Below are 23,693 nucleotides of genomic sequence, written 5' to 3' on the forward strand. Positions count from 1 at the left end.
ACCAAGGAAAAAAGAGAAAGAACTCATATAAACAAAATCCAAAATGAAAGAGGAGAAATCACCACGGACACTGTAGATATACAAAGAATTATTGTAGAATACTATGAAAAACTTTATGCCACTAAATTCAACAACCTAGAAGAAATGGATAAATTCCTAGAAAAATACAACCTTCCTAGACTGAGTCAAGAAGAAGCAGAAAGCCTAAACAGACCTATCAGTAGAGAAGAAATAGAAAAAACCATTAAAAAGCTCCCCAAAAATAAAAGTCCAGGCCCTGACGGCTATACCAGCGAATTTTATCAAACTTCAAAGAAGACTTGGTTCCTATTCTACTCAAAGTCTTCCAAAAAATTGAAGAAGAAGCAATACTTCCAAACACATTTTATGAGGCCAACATAACCCTCATCCCAAAACCAGGCAAGGATGGCACAAAAAAAGAAAACTACAGACCAATATCTCTAATGAATACAGATGCTAAAATACTAAACAAAATACTAGCAAATCGAATACAACAACATATTAAAAAAACAATACATCATGATCAAGTGGGATTCATCCCAGAATCTCAAGGATGGTTCAACATACGTAAAACGGTTAATGTAATACACCATATCAACAAAACAAAGAACAAAAACCACATGATCTTATCAATAGATGCAGAAAAGGCTTTTGATAAAATACAACACAATTTTATGTTTAAGACTCTCAACAAAATGGGTATAGAAGGAAAATATCTCAACATGATAAAGGCCATATATGATAAACCATCAGCTAACATCATATTAAATGGCACTAAACTGAAGGCTTTCCCCCTTAAATCAGGAACAAGACAGGGTTGTCCACTCTCTCCACTCTTATTTAATGTGGTACTAGAGGTTCTCGCCACAGCAATCAGACAAGACAAAGAAATAAAAGGCATCCATATCGGAAAAGAAGAAGTAAAGGTATCACTTTTTGCAGATGATATGATCCTATACATCGAAAACCCCAAAGAATCCACAAAAAGACTACTAGAAACAATAAGCCAATACAGTAAGGTCGCAGGATACAAAATTAACATACAGAAGTCAATAGCCTTTCTATATGCCAACAATGAAACAACTGAGAAGGAACTCAAAAGAATAATCCCCTTCACGATTGCAACAAAAAAAATAAAATACTTAGGAATAAACATAACAAAGAATGTAAAGGACTTATATAATGAAAACTATAAACCATTGTTAAGGGAAATCGAAAAAGATATAATGAGATGGAAGAATATACCTTGTTCTTGGCTAGGAAGAATAAATATAATCAAGATGGCTATATTACCCAAAGCAATATACAAATTTAATGCAATTCCCATCAAACTTCCAATGACGTTTTTTAAAGAAATAGAGCAAAAAATCATCAGATTTATATGGAACTATAAAAAACCCCGAATAGCCAAAGCAATCCTAAAGAAAAAGAATGAAGCTGGGGGCATAACAATACCTGACTTCAAACTCTATTATAGGGCCACGACAATCAAAACAGCATGGTATTGGCAGAAAAATAGACACTCAGACCAATGGAACAGAATAGAAAGTCCAGAAATAAAACCACATATATATAGTCAAATAATTTTTGATAAAGGGGCCAACAACACACAATGGAGAAAAGAAAGCCTCTTCAATAAATGGTGCTGGGAAAACTGGAAAGCCACATGCAAAAGAATGAAACTGGACTACAGTCTCTCTCCCTGTACAAAAATTAACTCAAAATGGATCAAAGATCTAAACATAAGACCTGAAACAATTAAGTACATAGAAGAAGACATAGGTACTCAACTCATGGACCTGGGTTTTAAAGAGCATTTTATGAATTTGACTCCAATGGCAAGAGAAGTGAAGGCAAAAATTAATGAATGGGACTACATCAGACTAAGAAGTTTTTGCTCAGCAAGAGAAACTGATAACAAAATAAACAGAAAGCCAACTAAATGGGAAATGATATTTTCAAACACCTGCTCAGATAAGGGCCTAATATCCAAAATATACAAAGAACTCATAAAACTCAACAACAAACAAACAAACAATCCAATAAAAAAATGGGAAGAGGATATGAATAGACACTTCTCCCAGGAAGAAATACAAATGGCCAACAGATATATGAAAAGATGCTCATCTTCTTTAGCTATTAGAGAAATGCAAATCAAAACGGCAATGAGATACCACCTCACACCTGTTCGATTAGCTGTTATTAGCAAGTCAGGTAATAGCAAATGTTGGAGAGGCTGTGGAGAAAAAGGAACCCTCATACACTGTTGGTGGGAATGTAAAGTAGTACAACCATTATGGAAGAAAGTATGGTGGTTCCTCAAAAAACTGCAAATAGAACTACCTTATGACCCAGCAATCCCTCTACTGGGTATATATCCCCAAAACTCAGAAACATTGATACGTAAAGACACATGCAGCCCCATGTTTATTGCAGCATTGTTCACAGTGGCCAGGACATGGAAACAACCAAAAAGCCCATCAATAGATGACTGGATAAAGAAGATGTGGCACATATACACTATGGAATACTACTCAGCCATAAGAAATGATGACATCGGAACATTTACAGCAAAATGGTGGGATCTTGATAACATGATACGAAGCGAAATAAGTAAATCAGAAAAAACCAGGAACTGTATTATTCCATACGTAGGTGGGACATAATACTGAAACTAAGAGACATTGACAAGAGTGTGGTGGTTACGGGGGGGAGGGGGGAATGGGAGAGGGATAGGGGGTGGGGAGGGGCACAAAGAAACAAGATAGAAGGTGACAGAGGACAATCTGACTTTGGGTGGTGGGTATGCAACATAATTGAACGACAAGATAACCTGGACTTGTTATCTTTGAATATATGTATCCTGATTTATTGATGTCACCCCATTTAAAAAATAAAATTATAAAAAAAAAAAAGAAGAGTACAACATATAAAGGATGGCCTATTAGATTATCATCAGATTTCTCAGCAGAAACTCTAAAAGCTAGAAGAGAGTGGACCCCAATATTTAAAGCCCTGAAAGAGAGGAACTTTCAGCCAAGAATACTATACCCATCAAAGCTATCCTTCAAGTACGAAGGAGATATAAAACATTCACAAATACAGAAAAGATGAGAGAATTTATCAGCAGAAAGCCCCCACTCCAGGAAATACTAAAGGGGGTTTTCCAACCAGATTCAAAGAACAAAAGAAAACAAAACCACAAGTAACAGCTCCACCAAGAACACAATAAAACCAAACTTAAACTGTGACAACAAAGGAAAAAAAAGGGGGGAGAGGATGGAGATTAACAGTAGCAAAGGACGATGAAGTGCAGAAATACTCATAAGATAGGGTACTACAATGAATATGGTAGGTACCCTTTTCATTACTTAATGGTAACCACCCTTGAAAAAACCATCACAAAAACACTTGACTTAAAAAAGGTAGCAACAGAGGAAAGAAGTATGGAACACAAACAAACAAAAACAAATGATAGAAAAACAAAAGAGAAGAATCAAACTAGATACAAAACTATCAGAAAGCAATTTACAAAATGGCAGTAGGGAACCTACAAGTGTCAATAATCACACTAAATGTAAATGGATTAAACTTACCAATAAAAAGACACAGAGTAGCAGAATCGATTAAAAAAGAAAATCCAACTATATGCTGCCTACAAGAAACACATCTAAGCAACAAGGATAAAAACAAATTCAAAGTGAAAGGCTGGAAAACAATACTCTAAGCAAACAACACCCAAAAAAAAGCAGGTGTGGCAATACTCATATCTAATAATGCTGACTACAAGACAGGAAAAGTACTCAGAGACAAAAATGGTCATTTCATAATGATTAAGGGGAAGTTGAATCAAGAAGACATAACAATCCTTAATATATATGCACCAAACCAAGGAGCACCAAAATATATAAGACAGCTACTTATTGACCTTAAAACAAAAACTAACAAAAATACAATCATACTTGGAGACCTCAATACACCGCTGACGGCTCTAGATTGGTCATCCAAACAGAGAATCAATAAAGATACAGTGGCCTTAAACGAAATATTAAAACACCTGGATATAATAGACATCTACAGGACACTTCATCCCAAAGCGACAGAGTATACATTTTTCTCTAGTGTACATGGAACATTCTCAAGAATTGACCATATGTTGGGCCACAAAGACAATATCAGCAAATTTAGAAAAATTGAAATTGTACCAAGCATATTTTCTGATCATAAAGCCTTGAAACTAGAATTCAACTGCAAAAAAGAGGGGGAAAACCCCACAAAAATGTGGAAACTAAACAACATACTTCTAAAAAATGATTGGGTCAAAGAAGAAATAAGCACAGAGATCAAAAGATATATACAGACAAATGAAAATGACAATACGACATAGCAGAATCTCTGGGATGCAGCAAAAGCAGTAATAAAAGGAAAGTTCATATCACTTCAGGCCTATATGAACAAACAAGAGAGAGCCCAAGTAAACCACTTAACTTCACACCTTAAGGAACTAGAAAAAGAAGAACAAAGACAACCCAAAACCAGCCGAAGAAAGGAAATAATAAAAATCAGAGCAGAAATAAATGAAATAGAGAACAGAAAAACTATAGAAAAAATTAATAAAACAAGGAGCTGGTTCTTTGAAAAGATCAACAAAATTGACAAACCATTGGCAAGACTCACCAAGGAAAAAAGGCACAGGACTCAAATAAATAAAATCCAAAATGAAAGAGGAGAGATCACCACAGACATCATAGATATACAAAGAATTATTGTAGAATACTATGAAAAATTATATGCCACCAAATACAACAATCTAGAAGAAATGGATAAATTCCTAGAACAATACAACCTTCCTAGACTGAGTCATGAAGAAGCAGAAAGCCTAAACAGACCAATCAGCAGGGAGGAAATAGAAAAAACTATTAAAAACCTCCCCAAAAATAAAAGTCCAGGCCCAGACGGTTATACTAGTGAATTCTATCAAACATTCAAAAAGACTTGGTTCCTATTCTACTCAAAGTCTTCCAAAAAATTGAAGAAGAAGCAATACTTCCAAACACATTTTATGAGGCCAACATAACCCTCATACCAAAACCTGGCAAGGATGGCACAAAGAAAGAAAACTACAGACCAATATCTCTAATGAATATAGATGCTAAAATACTAAACAAAATACTGGCAAACCGAATACAACAACATATTAAAAAAATAATACATCATGATCAAGTGGGATTCATCCCAGAATCTCAAGGATGGTTCAACATACGTAAAACGGTTAATGTAATACACCATATCAACAAAACAAAGAACAAAAACCACATGATCTTATCAATAGATGCAGAAAAGGCTTTCGATAAAATACAACACAATTTTATGTTTAAGACTCTCAACAAAATGGGTATAGAAGGAAAATATCTCAACATGATAAAGGCCATATATGATAAACCATCAGCCAACATCCTATTAAACGGCATAAAACTGAGGACTTTCTACCTTAAATCAGGAACAAGACAGGGTTGTCCACTCTCTCCACTCTTATTTAACGTGGTGCTAGAAGTTCTGGCCAGAACAATCAGACAAGACAAAGAAATAAAAGGCATCCATATCGGAAAAGAAGAAGTAAAGCTATCACTTTTTGCTGATGATATGATCCTATACATCGAAAACCCGAAGGACTCCACAAAAAGATTATTAGAAACAATAAACCAATACAGTAAAGTCGCAGGATACAAAATTAACATACAGAAGTCAATAGCCTTTCTATATGCCAACAATGAAATATTAGAAAACGAACTCAAAAAAATAATCCCCTTCACGATTGCAACAAAAAAAATAAAATACCTAGGAATAAACATAACAAAGAATGTAAAGGACCTATATAACAAAAACTACAAGGCATTATTAAGAGAAATAGAAAAAGACACAATGAGATGGAAAAATATTCCTTGTTCTTGGATAGGAAGAATAAATATAATTAAAATGGCCATATTACCCAAAGCAATATATAAATTTAATGCAATTCCCATCAAAATTCCTATGAGATTTTTTAAAGAAATGGAACAAAAAATCATCAGATTTATATGGAACTATAAAAAACCCCGAATAGCCAAAACAATCCTAAGGAAAAAGAATGAAGCTGGGGGCATTACAATACCTGACTTTAAAATATATTATAGGGCCACGATAATCAAAACAGCATTGTATTGGCAGAAAAATAGACACTCAGACCAATGGAACAGAATAGAAAGCCCAGAAATAAAACCACATATATATGGTCAAATAATCTTTGATAAAGGGGCCAACAACACACAATGGAGAAAAGAAAGCCTCTTCAACAAATGGTGTTGGGAAAACTGGAAAGCCACATGCAAAAGAATGAAACTCGACTACAGCCTGTCCCCGTGTACTAAAATTAATTCAAAATGGATCAAAGACCTAAATATAAGACCTGAAACAATAAAGTACATAGAAGAAGACATAGGTACTAAAATCATGGACCTGGGTTTTAAAGAACATTTTATGAACTTGACTCCAATGGCAAGAGAAGTGAAGGCAAAGATAAATGAATGGAACTACATCAGAATAAAAAGTTTTTGCTCAGCAAGAGAAACTGATATTAAAATAAACAGAGAGCCAACTAAATGGGAAATGATATTTTCAAACAGCAGCTCAGATAAGGGCCTAATATCCAAAATTTACAAAGAACTTATAAAATTCAACAACAAACAAACAAACAATCCAATAAAAAAATGGGATGAGGACATGAACAGACACTTCTCCCAGGAAGAGATATAAATGGCCAACAGATATATGAAAAGATGCTCAGCTTCATTAGTTATTAGAGAAATGCAAATCAAAACTACAATGAGATACCACCTCACCCTTGTTAGATTAGCTATTATCAACAAGACGGGTAATAGCAAATGTTGGAGAGGCTGCGGAGAAAACGGAACTCTCATCCACTGTTGGTGGGACTGTAAAGTAGTACAACCATTATGGAGGAAAGTATGGTGGTTTCTCAAAAAACTGCAAATAGAACTACCTTATGACCCAGCAATCCCTCTACTGGGTATATACCCCAAAACCTCAGAAACATTGATACGTAAAGACACATGTAGCCCCATGTTCATTGCAGCACTGTTCACAGTGGCCAAGACATGGAAACAACCAAAAAGCCCTTCAATAGAAGACTGGATAAAGAAGATGTGGCACATATACACTATGGAATACTACTCAGCCATAAGAAATGATGACATCAGATCATTTACAGCAAAATGGTGGGATCTTGATAACATTATACGGAGTGAAATAAGTAAATCAGAAAAAAACAAGAACTACATGATTCCATACATTGGTGGAACATAAAAATGAGACTAAGAGACATGGACAAGAGTGTGGTAGTTACCAGGGGTGGGGGGAGGGAGGACATGGGACGGAGGGAGGGAGGGAGAGAGTTAGGGGGAGGGGGAGGGGCACAGAGAACTAGATAGAGGGTGGCGGAGGACAATCTGACTTTGGGCGAGGGGTATGCAACATAATTTAATGACATAATAACCTAGACATGTTTTCTTTGAATATATGTACCCTGATTTATTAATGTCATCCCATTACCATTAATAAAAATTTATTTTTAAAAAAATAAAATAAAAGTGAAGGTAAGAAAAAGCAACTCATGATCCAACCCCCCCCCCCAAAAAAAAACAAAAAAATACTGTAACACTCTGTTGGTCAAATAAGTTTGTAAATATAATGTATATGTTTGCTCGCTCATAGTTTGCACTGTGTGTGGAAGACAGGCTGTAAGCTGGCAAAGTTATTATAGCCTAAGGCTTAATTTTAAAAGTAAGCTTTTGCCCACACCCTTGATTGTTGCATGATAGGGGGTGGTGCACTCTTATGAGGAATCCCATTTATGCCTCAGATAAGTGACTTTGTATCAGAGACTTCTTTGTTTGTATATTAGATGAAAGGTTTTGATTTCTACACTATAAAATGGGGCAGAGAAGCCCATGCAGGAGAGCAGAGAAAGGCCATGTGGAGGAGAGGAGAAGCAGCCAAGATGGTGGAGTGCTGAAGGAGAAGCCAGTTTGTGCAGAGTTTGTGTAGAGAGAAGGAGATGGGGAACAGATGTGAATACTGCTGGTGAGGTACAAACCTTTGATTCTAGGAAACTTGGATAAGTCAGTGGCTTTGGGAGTCCTGAATGGAAAGGGAAGTGTTTTCCCACTGTGTGTATTTCTTGCCCGCTGGGTGCAAGCTAGGATTAAAGCTAATGGCCCACCAGTTCTTGGCTTCGTTGTTTCATTACCGTCTGTCTGAATCAAATGCTAACCTGCACGGGCCAGGCGGCTGTGATAGTGGCTGTGGCTACTGGCTTTACACACTCCATTTAAAGAAAAACAATAACCAACATACTTTCATTCATGTTTCACAGGCTCCTAGGTGCTGTTTCTGTGGCTGGTCCTCGGATCACATACTGGGGTAACACTGCTCTAGTACAAATGGAGTGTAGTTGAGAGAGCATAGGGATTTGGGCCCAGGAATGGAAAATATTGGGTGGCCAGGAAGCCAAGTTAAAACCAGGCTGTCAGAAGGAAAGACGGATAAGCTGACAACAAAAACTTCCACTCCTTTCTGAAAAACACAGAGGTAGCTGATTTTATCTCCCTTTTCTAACTGCCTGCTTCCTTGCAGATGTTGAAATACTGACCAACATGAGGTTGATCCCTACATGACCTTACTGGGGTGGTGGCAATGAGGAATCCACCAGCTTGCCCCCACAGCACAAGCACAAACAGTTACCGGGCAAGACAGCTGGGAAAGGAAGTCCCTGGACCCTGAAAAGATTTTTGCAAGCTTGGCTTTTTCAAAAAGTCCTTTTCCAAAGCCTGCTTATAAAAGCAGCCAAGCAGAGCCAGCCCCTCAGCCTGATCATAGGAACTTCCTTTCCTCTGTGCTGCCTTCCTTGTGTTTGAGCATAAGCTTAATAAAATCTGTCTGGAGACTTCTCTGGGGCTTCCTCTCAATTTCTATCTTGGAGATCCAAGAACCCCAATGCAAGTAGCATAGTGACTACCGCAGATCCTCAAGTAGTGTTTGTTATAGCATTGATGGGATGCCTTAGGAACTTAATTCTTATCAATTAGCCTATGGTAAAATCAGTTTCATTAGAAGTCACAGAATCTAACCAGACATTGAGGACTTTAAAACTGCCCCAGAATAACTTCTAGTATGCTCTCTGCATATCCAAAATTCAAGATACAAAGTAAAACCATTTTTTCTGAAGTACTATTGAATGATCTTTCTCACTTAAGCAAAAAAAAAAAACAAAAACAAAAACAAAAACCAAAACCATGGTACCCTGAGGTTATGTTAATCTAAAGATCTGTTAAATAAATAGCTTTGGCAAAAACAGTGCTTTTCACATATTTTGTGTATATGAATCACTTTTGAGGATCTTAATAAAATGCAGATTTTACTTTAGCAATTCTGGCTTGCAACTTTATACTCTGCATTTCTAACATGCTTCCACAGGCTAACTGATAATAACAAAAGTCCCCATCTACATTATAATGAACATTACCTTTTTTTATCTTTTTTTTTTTTTTTTGTATTTTTCTGAAGTTGGAAACAGGGAGGCAGTCAGACAGACTCCCTCATGTGCCGACCAGGATCCACCCGGCATGCCCACCAGGAGGCGATGCTCCGCACATCTGGGGCACTACTCTGTTGCAACCAGAGCCATTCTAGTGCCTGAGGCAGAGGCCACAGAGCCATCCTCAGCGCCCGGACCAACTTTGCTCCAATGGAGCCTTGGCTGTAGGAGGGGAAGAGAGAGACAGAGAGGAAGGAGAGGGGGAAGAATGGAGAAGCAGATGGGTGCTTCTCCTGTGTGCCCTGGCCAGGAATCGAACCCGGGACTCCTGCACGCCAGCCGACGCCCTACCACTGAGCCAACCGGCCAGGGCCTTATAATGAACATTACTTAAAGAGTTTTAGAACGTATAGCAGTTTACTGTGATCTCAATTTTCAAAATACGTGCGACTCAGTATGACACGTTTCAGGTGAAACTTGCCAAGCTCAGTGATGCCTGAGACATAATTGGTTTCAGGAAAGACAGAGTGTGTGTACGCCGCACGCGGTAAGGACAAGAGTATGCTTTTGCTGTTTCACCAGTGTTGGGTGGTTACCTAAGTAGATTCTCAACTTTGGCTGCATAAATCTCATTGTGGGGCCTGTGCACCAGTTTTGATTACAGATTCACTGTAATAGGTTGTTATTATTTTTAAAAGAGTTGCTCCTTCCTTCCTTAAAGTGTCCATAGGAATGTGCTCTGTGCCTGGAACAAGTGCAGTAGTGTGCATTCGATTTAACTTCCTCATACTTTTTCTTTTTTATATATATGGTTTATTTATCTTTTTTGTGACAGAGAACAAGAGACAGAGAAGAGGACAGACAGGGAGAAAGATGAGAAGCATCAATTCTTCCTTACAACACCTTATCAGTGGTTCTCAAAGTGTGCGCCAGGGCACACTGGTGTGCCCTAATTTCCAGGTGCGCCATATGGTATTCCAGAGAAATATGTGCCTGTTGGGGACCAAAAAACCAACAGGGTTTTTGGAGTTTAGATATTTGGGGAACAGTATGAGGAATTGACGGTAAGCTGACAGTCTGCCCAACCCCCCACCTCACTTGCCTGATTAGGTTGCAAAAGGCTGTTAAGCTTTGATGCTGGATTGTTTACACTACCCCCCATGTTCCCCAGAAAGACTGGAGGCAAGTTTCTTCTATCCTTTGTTTGGTATAAAGTTAAGATGATTTGTATGGTGGGGGTTTTGGATTGATGATTAGACAGAAGGAATTGTCTCTTGATTTCTATAAAAGAAGAATATGTGGCAATATCTAAAAAAGCTTTGAACATTTTACTACAATTTTCAACATCCTATTTATGTGAATTAGGATTTTCTACCCTCAACACAATTAACAGTAAAAAGAGAGGAATTCTTCAATGTATTGATGAGGAAATGAGTTAGCCTTTCAAATACAGTGTGTCCATAAAGTCATAGTGCACTTTGGACCAGTCACAGGAAAGCAACAAAAGATGATAGAAATGTGAAATCTGCACCAAATAAAAGGAAAACTCTCCCAGTGTCTGTAGGATGATGTGGCAGCATGTGCGCATGCGCAGATGATGACGTAACACCATGTATACAGTGGAGCAGCCCATGGCCATGCCAGTCGAGATATGGAAGGTACAGAGGAAAGTTCAGTGTGTTCTGTGGCTCGCTAAATTCGAATTTGTGACCAAAGTGCAATGTGAATATCGGCACGTTTATAATGAAGCGCCACCTACATAGGAAGAACATTACTCGGTGGGATAAGCAGTTCTGAAGGAAAGCGGCAGTTTGGTGGAGAAACCCCGTTCTGGTAGGCCATCAGTCAGTGACGAGTCTGTAGAGGCTATACGGGATAGCTACCTAAGGAGCCCTAAAACATCTGTGCGTGAGCCCACATCAAACTGCACTGAATAGGTATGAAACTGGGAGTTTTCCTTTCATTTGGTGCAGATTTCACATTTCTATCGTCTTTTGTTGCTTTCCTGTGACTGGTCAAAAGTGCACCATGACTTTACGGACACACTGTATATGCCCAAACATTGAGAAAATTGCTAGGACACATCAGGCTCATGTTTCTCATAAACACAAGAATGAGAAAACTTAACACATTCACACCAGGACCTGCCAAATTTACTAAATCTAAGAATGTATCTATCTATTTATATCTATATCTATATAAAGATAACTATTTTGTCATTTTAAAAATTTTTTAACCCTTTTACAAATTCTAAAAAGCATAACTAAGAAATGAACATAAAAATGTTTTTTAATGTCAGAATAAATTTAATCTTGTATTTATTTTGCATAATTACCATAAAAACATGCTTGGACTTTGTATTTTCTTTAATATTTGACTTATTATAACATATTTCTCAGAAATTTGTATATAGTACACCTACAATTATTTGTAGGATTTTAAACGTGCCCTGACTTCAAAAAGTTTGAGAACCACTGCCTTAGTTTTTCATTGATTGCTTTCTCATTTGTGCCTTGACCAGGGGGCTACAGCAGACTGAGTGACCCCCTTGCTCAAGCCAGCTATCTTGGGTTCAAGCTGGTGAGCCTTGCTCAAAACAGATGAACCCGCGCTCAAGCTGGCAATCTCAGGGTTTTGAACCTGGGTCCTCCACGTCCCAGTCTGGCACTCTATCCACTGCACCACCACCTGGTGAGGCCCTCGTACTTTTTCAACTTGAGACTGCCCTTAATTCCCCCAGGGAATGGTGTCATGTGTTAAGGGCTGCAGGGCTTCTCAGAAAAAAAGGTTTGTAAATGTTCCTTAACATGTTACTACACCTGAACCTATCTAGCACTCTAAGGACATGCAGGTCTGTTTTAAAAACAAAACATTTTTAAGACTACATAAAACATTATAAAGCAGAATTCTATTTGAGAAAAGTATTTGAAACCTACCAACACATTGGTAGGCCAATTGGCAAAATGTTCTACACTAAAAATATTGTTTACTTTTTTGCTGATGAATCTAACTCATTTAACAAGATACTGCCACCTCCTTTAAGGAAGGCAAACATTCAGAGGTCCATATAAATGAAACTACACTAATTTAGAACTGTTCTATTCGGATTTCCCAACCTTGACACGTTATAATAAGCATGTGGAAGAACTGTTATAAAATTAGGCATGCTTTGTCTACTATATGTGAAGTACTGTAAATTAAAATTTTAAAAAAGCTGCTCTTGAAAAAAATCTCCATTCCTTTTTCCAAGATTTTAGTATTTAACATATGAAAGTTGAAAGTAGTGATTATCAGTTTTACCTGGATCTCCATAGAACATAATCTTCCTAAACAATATATAAAGCCTTATACAATTAGTTAAGGAAATCTTCTGGGTAACAAACCACTATAACCCTGCTCATCCAGACACCCAGCCTCTTCAAGGTCGGCTTCAGGGACCCTTCTAATTTAAATCTTCCTCAATGGAAATCGAGAAACAGGAAATATACTCCCATTTTTTAGTCTATAGTCTACAATTCCTCTTTAAAACATATTATCTGAACCATTTTTTCCCTTCAATTAACAGTATAAATAAAAACATGGCTTTCCATTATTATAAACATACAGTAGCAATAGCCGGACTTGTGAAACACCAGTCTGAAAAACTGGCTAGCCTGACGTGCTAAGTATGAATGTTTCTTCTGTGCTTTTCCTGTTTCTTTCCTATTTGAGTCTCCGTGCTCCCAGGGGAGGACACTATGCTGGGTTCATTTTGCATTTCCACTCCCCTCTTCTCCCCACTGCCCACCCCCAGCTTCCAAATGCTTCTTCCTTTGGGAAATGTCAGTTCTTTGGTGTGACCCCTGTAACATTTTCTTCAAGCTTGTATCTTTCCAATTATTTTTTCCCCAAATGAGGTCACCACTCTAAATAGCTCTTTTCATGAAATAAAGGAAGCTTTCCTCAAAATTCTGCATACGTTAGATCCATAACTGTTACTTAGGACTCCGAGGTAATATAGAAATCAATGTGACAGGGGCACAGATGCAAATAACAACTTGCCATAAACACCGTTCTGCTTGGAACCGATGGTAACAATCCCACATTCTGGAAAATGCAGTATTAGTAGCATTACCATAGAAATCAGCATTATCAATAAAAATTGCAATTATGTGTGGGCAGCTGAACACAACTGACAGAAATTTTAAACCAAGAAATTTAAGGGAAAAGATAACGTCCTAAGGAAATAAGTGAATAAATCTCAAATGAGAAAAAAATTAAGAAATGCAAAGAAAAGACCACTTAAGGATTATAAAAGTTATATTTATTCACGATGCTACATTTATTGCATTCCCTTAGAAAAATGGAGAACTGTTTATGTACCCAATTTGCACATATAAAACTTTATACAAATTATGTGTAGCACATAAAGGCCTCTGGTACAACAGCTAAAATCCTGACACTACAATTGGGGTAATCCTGCTGCAAGGTCTCCAGTTTATCAAGTCTGTCCATAGAAAATTCAACACTGGAATTACAGTCAGTCTCGTGGCTCACATGTAGAAATTATTTTAAAATATAATAAAATAAAACTTTCAAATCTCTAAAACTCAAGGTAAACTGGAAGGGGATACATTTTCTCATTTCAATTTAACATGACGAATTCACACCTCATTTTGTCTGGGAAAAAATGATCACTGTAGTGTTGACATTATCTTTATAAGCTGCGGCTGCTTTAGAAGGTATTTTGTCAAAAGTTTTGCCAAACAATTAAAAAAAATAATATTCCTCTTATAAAATGGTACGACATATTAAGGAACCAGAAGATACTAAATGTCTTTGGCTATACAACTAAAAGGCCATTTTCCCAACAGAATAGGGCGTATTCACTTCACAACCAATTACTGAAACAGAAAGCATTAACAGAAATATGCATAGAATATAATGGTAATTTTTCTTGCTTTTTTCTGCCATTCTACCATATAATAAACAAGGAGAATGTAATTTACATAATCTTTCCACATGAGACTCAATAGCACAACAAGATGATACCCAAAGGCAAAGTGAATTAAAACAATTACACAACTAAGTGAAAACTGAAGGGACAAATATTTGCAATTGTTTGTTTTTAACCTTACGAGTGTAGAAATGATAACTGATAAACAAAAAGTCACAATCTTCACATATGGAACTGTAATAGAAAAATAAATCAAACGAAACATTTATTAATAAATGAAGCCTATTTTATTTTTCAAGTGTTAATGATAAAAAAATTTCAGCACAGCTGTTGCATTTAAAAAAGTGAAAACTACATACTATGTTTCTAGCTCAGTAAACAGATGAACCTGATGTCTCTGAATGACATAACAATTGAGCATTGTACAGTACATCTTATGAAGACCCGTAAATTAAAGAACTACTGGTTTAAAGTTAGTGATTATGAAACAAATGTGTATTCATAGTTTCAGCTTCTTTTTTCTTCCTCGACCATCAGGTGCTCCCTCCATTTTACGTTTCTGTGTCTATAAACAAACAGAGAGGATCACTTTTCATCACAAGACAAGCATTAACATGAAATACACGGACAGATACACCACAGCACTTTACCAATAACTGCTACATAGCAACAGCTTTTAATTAGAAGCTCTTACCTAGAATAACCTTATCCATATCACTAACATGATAAAAAATTTTAATGCTAAAAATGAAATAAATCACTAAGAATTAGCAGTAATATACCAATTATATAAAATGCCCTTATCAAAAGAAAGTAATAAAAAGTATTTTGTGAGGTTATGTAAATGTCAGATATTATCCAGAAACATTCACTTATTTATAATTTTATAAATGGACTATTAATAAATAACAAGATGGCTTTACCTTAAAAATATTATGGACTACCATCCTAATGTGATTTTCTCCCTAATGCAATCAAGTTTAATTTATACTTTAAGTGATTCAAAGCTGCATTACTTACAAAAGCAACAGAACAAAAAAATATCTAACATCAATGATAGCCAAGTATGTGCAAATTCTCAAAAAGACTCAAGCGAGCACTTACATATTTGTGACTACTTACTGAAGGCTTTGGTCCTCTTTTCTTTTTCTCTGCCTTCTCCTTTTCTTCTAGTTCCATATTTTCTCTTTCAATCAAGGTAATTAAGGTGTTACACCTCCTCTGGAGCTCCTGAGTTGCGAACAAAAATTTACACAGTAAGTCTGTATTTTCCACCTGTAAGTTTTCATGATTGCAGTTTTAAAAAATAAATACGTTTTAATAGGGTAATATAAAATCACCCCAATAGACAAAAAACTTTAAAGCAAAAGAATTGATTTTCATAGACGGTAAAGGATATAAAATAGTTATATAAATATTTTTATTTTATTATTTGAAGCCACACTACTGTGTATTCTTAATAAGAATTAAAACAGTGAAAGTGAACATCTCCTAACATATGCAACACCACTGCGTAGTGTCTATGCCTAAGAACTGTCATTTATATTCATACTTAAGTAACAGTGTGCATCTTTGAAAGTCAAAATCAACTGGAACTTTAATAAGAGGTGTATACTATCTTTCCCTTAAAAGCATGATCAGTAGAATTACGGTAATTAATTACCACATGTCACCCTTCCCAATTCTGCAAAAACAGCCATGGAAATCTCTGATGGCTCTACCTCGTCCTCCCTAGTGATCAATACAGTCTCCAGAAGATTGTATCACATAGTGTAGAAGTAGTGGGTTAACCCTGAAGAAAATAGGAGTCTACTTGAATCGCTGCTGGCTAGCAGCCACCTTCCTTACTGAGCAAAATTTTCTTTTTTTCTTGTAGTAAGTGAAACTACTACACAATCACAGCAAAAACATTTAAAAATACTGTTTTATACAACACACCATGCAAGGTTTAGGAGCATTTGCAAGTGTACAGCAAAGAAGGCAGAACAGTGTTTCCTTTAGCACAGCGGTTCTCAGCCTGTGGGTCGTGACCCCGGCGGGGGTCGAATGACCAAAACACAGGGGTCGCCTAAAGCCATCAAAAATCTGCGACCCGTGTTTTGGTCGTTCAACCCCCGCCAGGGTCGTGACTCACAGGTTGAGAACCGCTGCTTTAGCAAGTGCACTGAGGCACGCAATCCAGAATGGTGAGAGACGTGCTGAAGTCAATATCCCCTTGGCTCTTAGGAGAGGACCGGGTCTCAACTATTTATGGCAAGGGGCCGTGCTTATATTACTGTGTGTGCCTTGCCATAAGCCATGACAAAAGCAACCCAGTTTCTGAGCATGGCACCGTACTGAGAAGTCAATGTGACCCTGCACCCATTTCATCCAGGACAAAAGCATGTTTCCTCACTCACTACATACATCGTTCATACTTAAAAACCCATCAGGTAGACAGCCTTTAGCAACGGAACCTGTCTTTCTACGAACTGCATATTTACAATGCTTTTTTTGTAGTGCAACACTTCCCAAACTAGGGCTTGAGAAAACAGTAGCTCTTCTGGTTGTTTCCGAAAAAACAAACAAAAATCCTCCAGTGGTCACACATGAAAAGACTGCACACTCCCACATCTTGAAAAGTGACAGTACATTTTAAATACACTGAAGGAAACTGTATTATAAATATAAAGATACTCTCACTTTGTTTATCCCAGCATTTCCCAAACGTAAGACTACAGAACTTTTGGGCACTAGCATCATCCTGCAGAGCATAATGAAGTTAAAGGTGGTAAGGTATGAAGAAAAAGATCAATCCATTAAAGCTAAACTTTTCTGAGTTCTAATTTCACATCATTAGAAACAGAACTTCCAACAGAAACAGCGAGATACTGGGAATAAATAAAAACCTAGCATTAAATCAGTACAAAATGAGTGTTTCACTACATTAAGCTATTTAAAAATAACCCAGACTCGGCATTGAAATGGCCAGACGTTATTTACAAGACCACTGCAAATTTTAAATGCTAATCATCACATTCAAGTTGAAACTGATAGTGACATCTCCTGCTACTTAGAACATGATTAAATTAAATGTGGAAGGCTAGTCCTATTATCTATAGCAGTGGTTTTCAAACTTTTTGAAGTTGGGGTGCATTTAAAATCCTACAAATAATTGTAGGCGCACTATACACAAATTTCTGAGAAATGTTAAAATAATTAAGTCAAATATTAAAGAAAAAAACAAAGTCCAAGCGTGCTTTTATGGTAATTAAACAAAATAAATATGACAAAATTAAATTTATTCTGACATTAAAAAATATTTTTATGTTACATTTCTGAGTTATGCTTTTTAGAATTTGTAAAAAAGGGGTTAGAAAACATAAAAACGACAAAAAGTTATCTTTTTATATATATATAGATACATTCTTAGTAAGATTTAGTAAATTCGGCAGGTCCTGGCGTGAATGTATTAAGTTTTTTCATTCTTGTGTTTATGAGAAACACGAGCCTGATGTGTCCTCGTGATTTCTTCAATATTTGGGCATCTATTTGAAAGGCTAACTCTCATTTCCTCATCAATACATTGAAGAATCCCTCTCTTTTTACTCTTAATTGTGTTGAGGGTAGAAAATCCTAATTCACATAAGTAGGGTGTTGAAAATTGTAGTAAAATGTTCAAAGCTTTTTAAGATATTGCTACATATTTTTCTTTTATAGAAATCTAAAAGGCTTCAAGAGACAATTCCTTCTGTTTAATCATCAATTCAAAACCCCCACCATACAAATCACCTTAACTTTACACCAAACAAAGGATAGAAGAAACTTGCCTCCAGTCTTTCTGGGGAACATGGGGGGTAGTGTAAACAATCCAGCATCAAAGCTTAATAGCTTTTTTAATCAGACAAATGAGGTTGGGAGTTGGGCAGACTGTCATCTTACAGCCAATTCCCCACACCTCTGTCCCCCAAAAATCTAAACTCCAAAAACCCTGTTGGTTTTTTGGTCCCCAACAGGCATATATTTCTCTGGAATACCATAAGGCACACCTGGAAATCTTCTAGGGCACACACTTTGAGAACCACTGATCTATAATGATGTTAGAAAATCTATAACATTAAAGGACAGGACCAATATAAGTTACCTATGGTATGGAGTTTTTAACTATGAATATCAACTGTTTTCTAAGAAACTGATTTAACCTATGATACTAGCAATACTGTAGTAAAAATTTCCCTCAAAGGTACGATGGAGCCACAATTTTCTCTAAGAAAAGAAGTTAGGTAATATTAAAGAATATACTTACTCTGAACTGTTTGCTACATTACACAGAAGGACCCAAGCACTCACCATTGCAGTTCTGGACTTAAGAAACCAGTCAAATCTGAACTGAGGCGAGTTGCGAATACACTGTCGCAATTCATCATAAACATTTTCTTTGTCGAACCCAAGTTTATGTAGCATACAGATTAGAAAACGATCCTCCTCTTCGGTGTAGTTTTTCCCTTTGTTAGTTCCGTATGATATTCTCAGCTGATGAAAAGGAGCTTTGTACCGTCCAATCTATCAAAGTCAGATTTTATAAAATATAAATCCTATATAATCTGTATTTCAGCACCAGCGTTAGTAAAGTTAGCTATATTATTTCAAATTGGAATTTTCTATCACCTGTCTTGAAACATTTTGTCTTTATTGTTCTAAAGAAAAACACAGACTTTCTGATAATCTGTAGGAAAGAGCTAATTTAAATGCCTCTGACCCAGATATATCAACTGAAATACTGAGGTGAGTTCTGCTGAGAGAATACCTGTAACACTTAAATGTTTTTCTTTAAAGAAAAATTTAAATTTTATATCATTCTTTTCCTTTCTTAAAGTTACTTTCACTCTCATACTAAAAAATAGGCGTTATTTTGGTAACTAGCAAATTTATTAATATGCAAAATACCTTTGTATCAAGTGCTTTTTTGATACTAATTCTTCTTTGAATTCTTGCCTCTCCCCTTTCAATCTGAGCCATAATCTTTTCTATGTCCTGGAGCTCATTGCATCTTTCCCAGAACACAGCTGTAAAAGAACAAAAGTTGGAGAGATGAAATAGGTGAAGGAAGTTAAGAGAAGTATTAATGCTCTTAATTTTATTTGCTAAGAAATGTTCCTGTTCTCCCACACATTAATACTAGAAAGTAAATAGGTCCTTACAGTTTCTGTTTCCTTAACTGTAAAAAAATGTGACAAACTAGATGCCTTTATTAAACATCTTTCAACTCTTTCATTTCTGCGACTCTGAAATTCTGAGTGGACCCATATTCACCTGACAATCCGGCTGAGTTCACAAAACAGGCAAAGTTCGAGAAGCTGTGCAGAGTAACTTATTTTCCTCCTCTAACTACTTAGGTAGCCAGGGTAAATAATTAAACAATTATGCCATTTTGAAGAAAGAAACATTTTCTAACTCAGATTTTAAGAAACAGAACAAAACAAAGCACCAAGCTGAAGCAAAGTTTTGCTTATCAAAACAGTAATTCGAAGAAAATGTGAGCTTCCCAGCCGCTCGCCAAGAGCCTGAGAACGTTCTATCCCTGTTAAAATTAATGAGTACCTGAGTATTCAATAACTTCTTCTGGAGTTTTTCCTTCTACTTCTCTTGCTATATTTTCTATATCATCACGACCCCATTTCTCATTAGCTTTGATGAACTGGTTAAAATCTCTTTTATTCCAGTTGGTAAATCCCTTCAAAGCAACAGAAATAATATTTAATCACAGCACAATGAACTTGGAAATGGTGCTATTATACTTCATCAATGCTTTTAAGTATTACAGAAAATAATTTTCGGTTGCTCCCAGTTTATCTTTTATAATTCAATTCTTTTTAAGTGGTAACTTTTCAAGTACATAAATGTACATATTTAGCATTACATCATACGCAGCTTAGATAAACCAATTAAATGTGAGTGGAAGAGAGTAAAAAGAGATGCATGAAGCCTGAGCAGGTGGTGGCACAGTAGATAGAGCATCGGACTGGGACGCAGAGGACCCAGGTTCGAAACCCAAGGACACCAGCTTGAGTGTGGGATCACAGACATGACCACATGGTCCTTGGCTTGAACCCAAAGGCGACTGGCTTGAAGCCCAAGGTCACTTGCAGTCTTGAGCAAGGGGTCACTGGCCAGCTATCCCCATTTGTCCCTCTCTCTTAAAAAAAAATAAGAAAAAAGAAAAGGTGACATTTTCACTGAACTCTGAAGGATTAGCAATCAGCCAGGAATAATAAATATGAGTTAAAGAGCAGATATACAAGAGGTGGGAAAACAAAGTTTTAATGATAAATGAAGGCCAGATTCTGAAAGGCCTTTATTGAACCCTAAAAAGGATGTTAAGTAAAAAAGTACCAAGAAGAGATATATAACTGAGAATTTTGACTTAGCAGCAATGGGGGAGATTCGCAGGAAAATTAAGATTATCACACCAGAAGAAAGGTAATTAAAGGGACACCCGCTTTACCAAGGCCAGCGCAAACCTCTAATCTCTCAACTATCTTTTATTTTTTACAGAGACAGAGAGTCAGAGAGAGGGATAGATAGGGACAATTAGGAACAGAGAGAGATGAGAAGCATCAATCATCAGTTTTTCATTGTGACAGCTTGGTTGCTCATTGATTGCTTTCTCATATGTGCCTTAACCGCAGGCGGGCCTTCAGCAGACCTTGTTCGAGCCAGCAACCTTGGGTCCAAGCTGGTGAGCTTTTGCTCAAACCAGATGAGCCCACGCTCAAGCTGGCGACCTCAGGGTCTTGAACCTGAGTCCTCCGCATCCCAGTCCAACACTCTTATCCCCTGTACCACCACCTGGTCAGGCCCTTCTCAACTATCTTAACTAAAGATAACCAGAACGAGCCCTGGCTGGTTGGCTCAGCGGTAGAGCGTCGGCCTGGCGTGCAGGGGACCCGGGTTCGATTCTCAGCCAGGGCACATAGGAGAAGCGCCCATTTGCTTCTCCACCCCCGCCCCCCCTCCTTCCTCTCTGTCTCTCTCTTCCCCTCCCACAGCCAAGGCTCCATTGGAGCAAAAGATGGCCCGGGCGCTGGGGATGGCTCCTTGGCCTCTGCCCCAGGCGCTACAGTGGCTCTGGTCGCGGCAGAGCGACGCCCCCGGAGGGGCAGAGCATCGCCCCCTGGTGGGCAGAGCGTCGCCCCTGGTGGGCGTGCCGGGTGGATCCCGGTCAGGCGCATGCGGGAGTCTGTCTGACTGTCTCTCCCCGTTTCCAGCTTCAGAAAAATACAAAAAAATAAAAAATTAAAAATTAAAAGTTTAAAAAAAAGAAAAAAAAAAGATAACCAGAACGAGCTTTTACCCATGTGCCAATGCTGTCATCTCCAATGACTGCACTTTGAAAGAAAAAAAACCTTTCTTTTTTTTGCATATGTCAACACAACCTAACCGAGTGCCTTAGAAAGTGTGCTATGAAATGTTGTGTTGACTGAAGGCTACACCTGTGTTAGAAGCTTCTCTTTTTCTTCTAACTCCTCATCATTAAGGGGCTCAGCTTCATCGATTTTAAGCTGTTCTTCTTTCTGTGCTTGTGCTGCATTTGGTAGGTCGGGATTTCGAGGTACCTAAAAAATATATTTTTCAATGTCAGCAGTCAGTAAACTTTAGGAAAAACAACATGGACTCAACTCTTAACCAACTAAATGACATTTCACAAATTTTAATCCAACCCCGAAGGAAAATATACCAACATCTTACATTTATTAAATTAAAAACAAAACAGATTAGTTATGAACAAAGTGTTATTTGTATTACCTTGTACCCAATAGTTTTTCTGTAATATAGAATTTCTTTTTCCAATAATTCAAATAAACGTGGAGGAAAGAACTGGAAATCCTGAACATTGGGTTGTTTGGGAGGTCGAGGAGCCTAAACAAACAAAAAGCACTAGTAAAGGAACCACTTTGCTCAAACCTATCTCTAATCGTCTTTATTCCATAAACCATGACAGTGAATCAATTTTCAAAGCAAGTGGATGAATGCATATTTAAACAAAAATGAAGTAACAAATTTTAAATGGAGATTCAAAATAATTTTTAGAAAACTTTTAACAATTAAAAACTGAAGTCACACAAAATACTGATTCTCGATCTGTTTTTATTGTAAGAATATAAGAAAAATAATTTACCTTTCCCATATCAGTTGACATTTTTGTGCAGTCAACTCACCTTGGGTGCCTTAGGCTCACTGACACGAAGAGCTTCCCTGAAATAGGCATCCACAGCATAGTTGGCTTTTCTTTCTCGCTTAGGGGGTTCAATCCACTCAGTGAATGCAATCTAGCACACAGGAAACAATTCAAATCACCAACTTTCATTACATGTAGTTGTATATCTTATAAGAATGCGACTCATGTGGTGTACATCGTTAAGACTGTTTATAAAATTCTGGACTATAAATTCTGTAAGAATAGGGATCCTACTTTTTTTAAAGTGTAATTAACACATAGGACAGTGTCTAGTGAACAGCATAGGCTATTCAATAAGTAATTTTTGACCAAGTTAATAATTCTGTTGGGAAAATAAAAGCTACAAAATTTATGTTACAATCCAAATTAGGAGAATAATGTAGATACATATTTAGGCTAGAAAATATTCAGAGAATATACATGTCTAAATGTTAGGAAAACACTAAGCAGATTTATTTATTTTTTTATGTACTCTGGAGTTATTTATAACTTTCCTATAATTTCAAGTATTGCTTATGAAATTTTTCATTACCAGCCAATTATGCTATTAAAAAACTTCTAATAAGGTGGTGACAATTTTTGCCATTTATTTTATTTCAAATATCTCAAATTACTGCATTTGCCCCACATACAGTATTTCACTACTATATATTTCACAGTGTTATACTACATAATATACCATATTCTTCATTACATAAGCCTCTAAACCACTTCGGAGCTTATGAGCTGGAAATCTGGCAATAAATTTAACAGAATAAAAATAATTTAGACAAGAATAATCAGAAGTGATTCTGCTTACCACCAACTTACACCATTCACAAAAATAAACTCAAAATGGATAAAAGACTTAAATGTAAGCCGTAAAACCATAAGCATCTTAGAAGAAAACATAGGCAGTAAGCTCTCTGACATCTCTCGCAGCAATA

At 36.9% G+C, this 23,693-nt stretch overlaps 1 protein-coding gene across 1 annotated transcript in view; it reads right to left on the reverse strand.

The window, feature by feature from the left end:
• Positions 1-13,894: 13,894 nt before the first annotated feature.
• Positions 13,895-23,693, reverse strand: part of SMARCA5 (SWI/SNF related, matrix associated, actin dependent regulator of chromatin, subfamily a, member 5) — a 39,935-nt gene continuing 30,136 nt past the window's right edge. Inside the window, exons 17-24 of the mRNA XM_066232774.1 lie at positions 22,748-22,858; positions 22,335-22,448; positions 22,022-22,144; positions 20,130-20,262; positions 19,476-19,594; positions 18,879-19,091; positions 15,672-15,779; positions 13,895-15,114 (exon numbers count right to left, since the gene is read on the reverse strand). Of these exons, the coding sequence (XP_066088871.1) occupies positions 15,049-15,114; positions 15,672-15,779; positions 18,879-19,091; positions 19,476-19,594; positions 20,130-20,262; positions 22,022-22,144; positions 22,335-22,448; positions 22,748-22,858 (987 nt within the window). The 3' untranslated portion in view covers positions 13,895-15,048. The remainder of the gene's footprint in view (positions 15,115-15,671; positions 15,780-18,878; positions 19,092-19,475; positions 19,595-20,129; positions 20,263-22,021; positions 22,145-22,334; positions 22,449-22,747; positions 22,859-23,693) is intronic.

Source organism: Saccopteryx bilineata, chromosome 1, assembly GCF_036850765.1.
Source record: "Saccopteryx bilineata isolate mSacBil1 chromosome 1, mSacBil1_pri_phased_curated, whole genome shotgun sequence".
In the NCBI taxonomy this organism is placed as follows: domain Eukaryota; kingdom Metazoa; phylum Chordata; class Mammalia; order Chiroptera; family Emballonuridae; genus Saccopteryx; species Saccopteryx bilineata.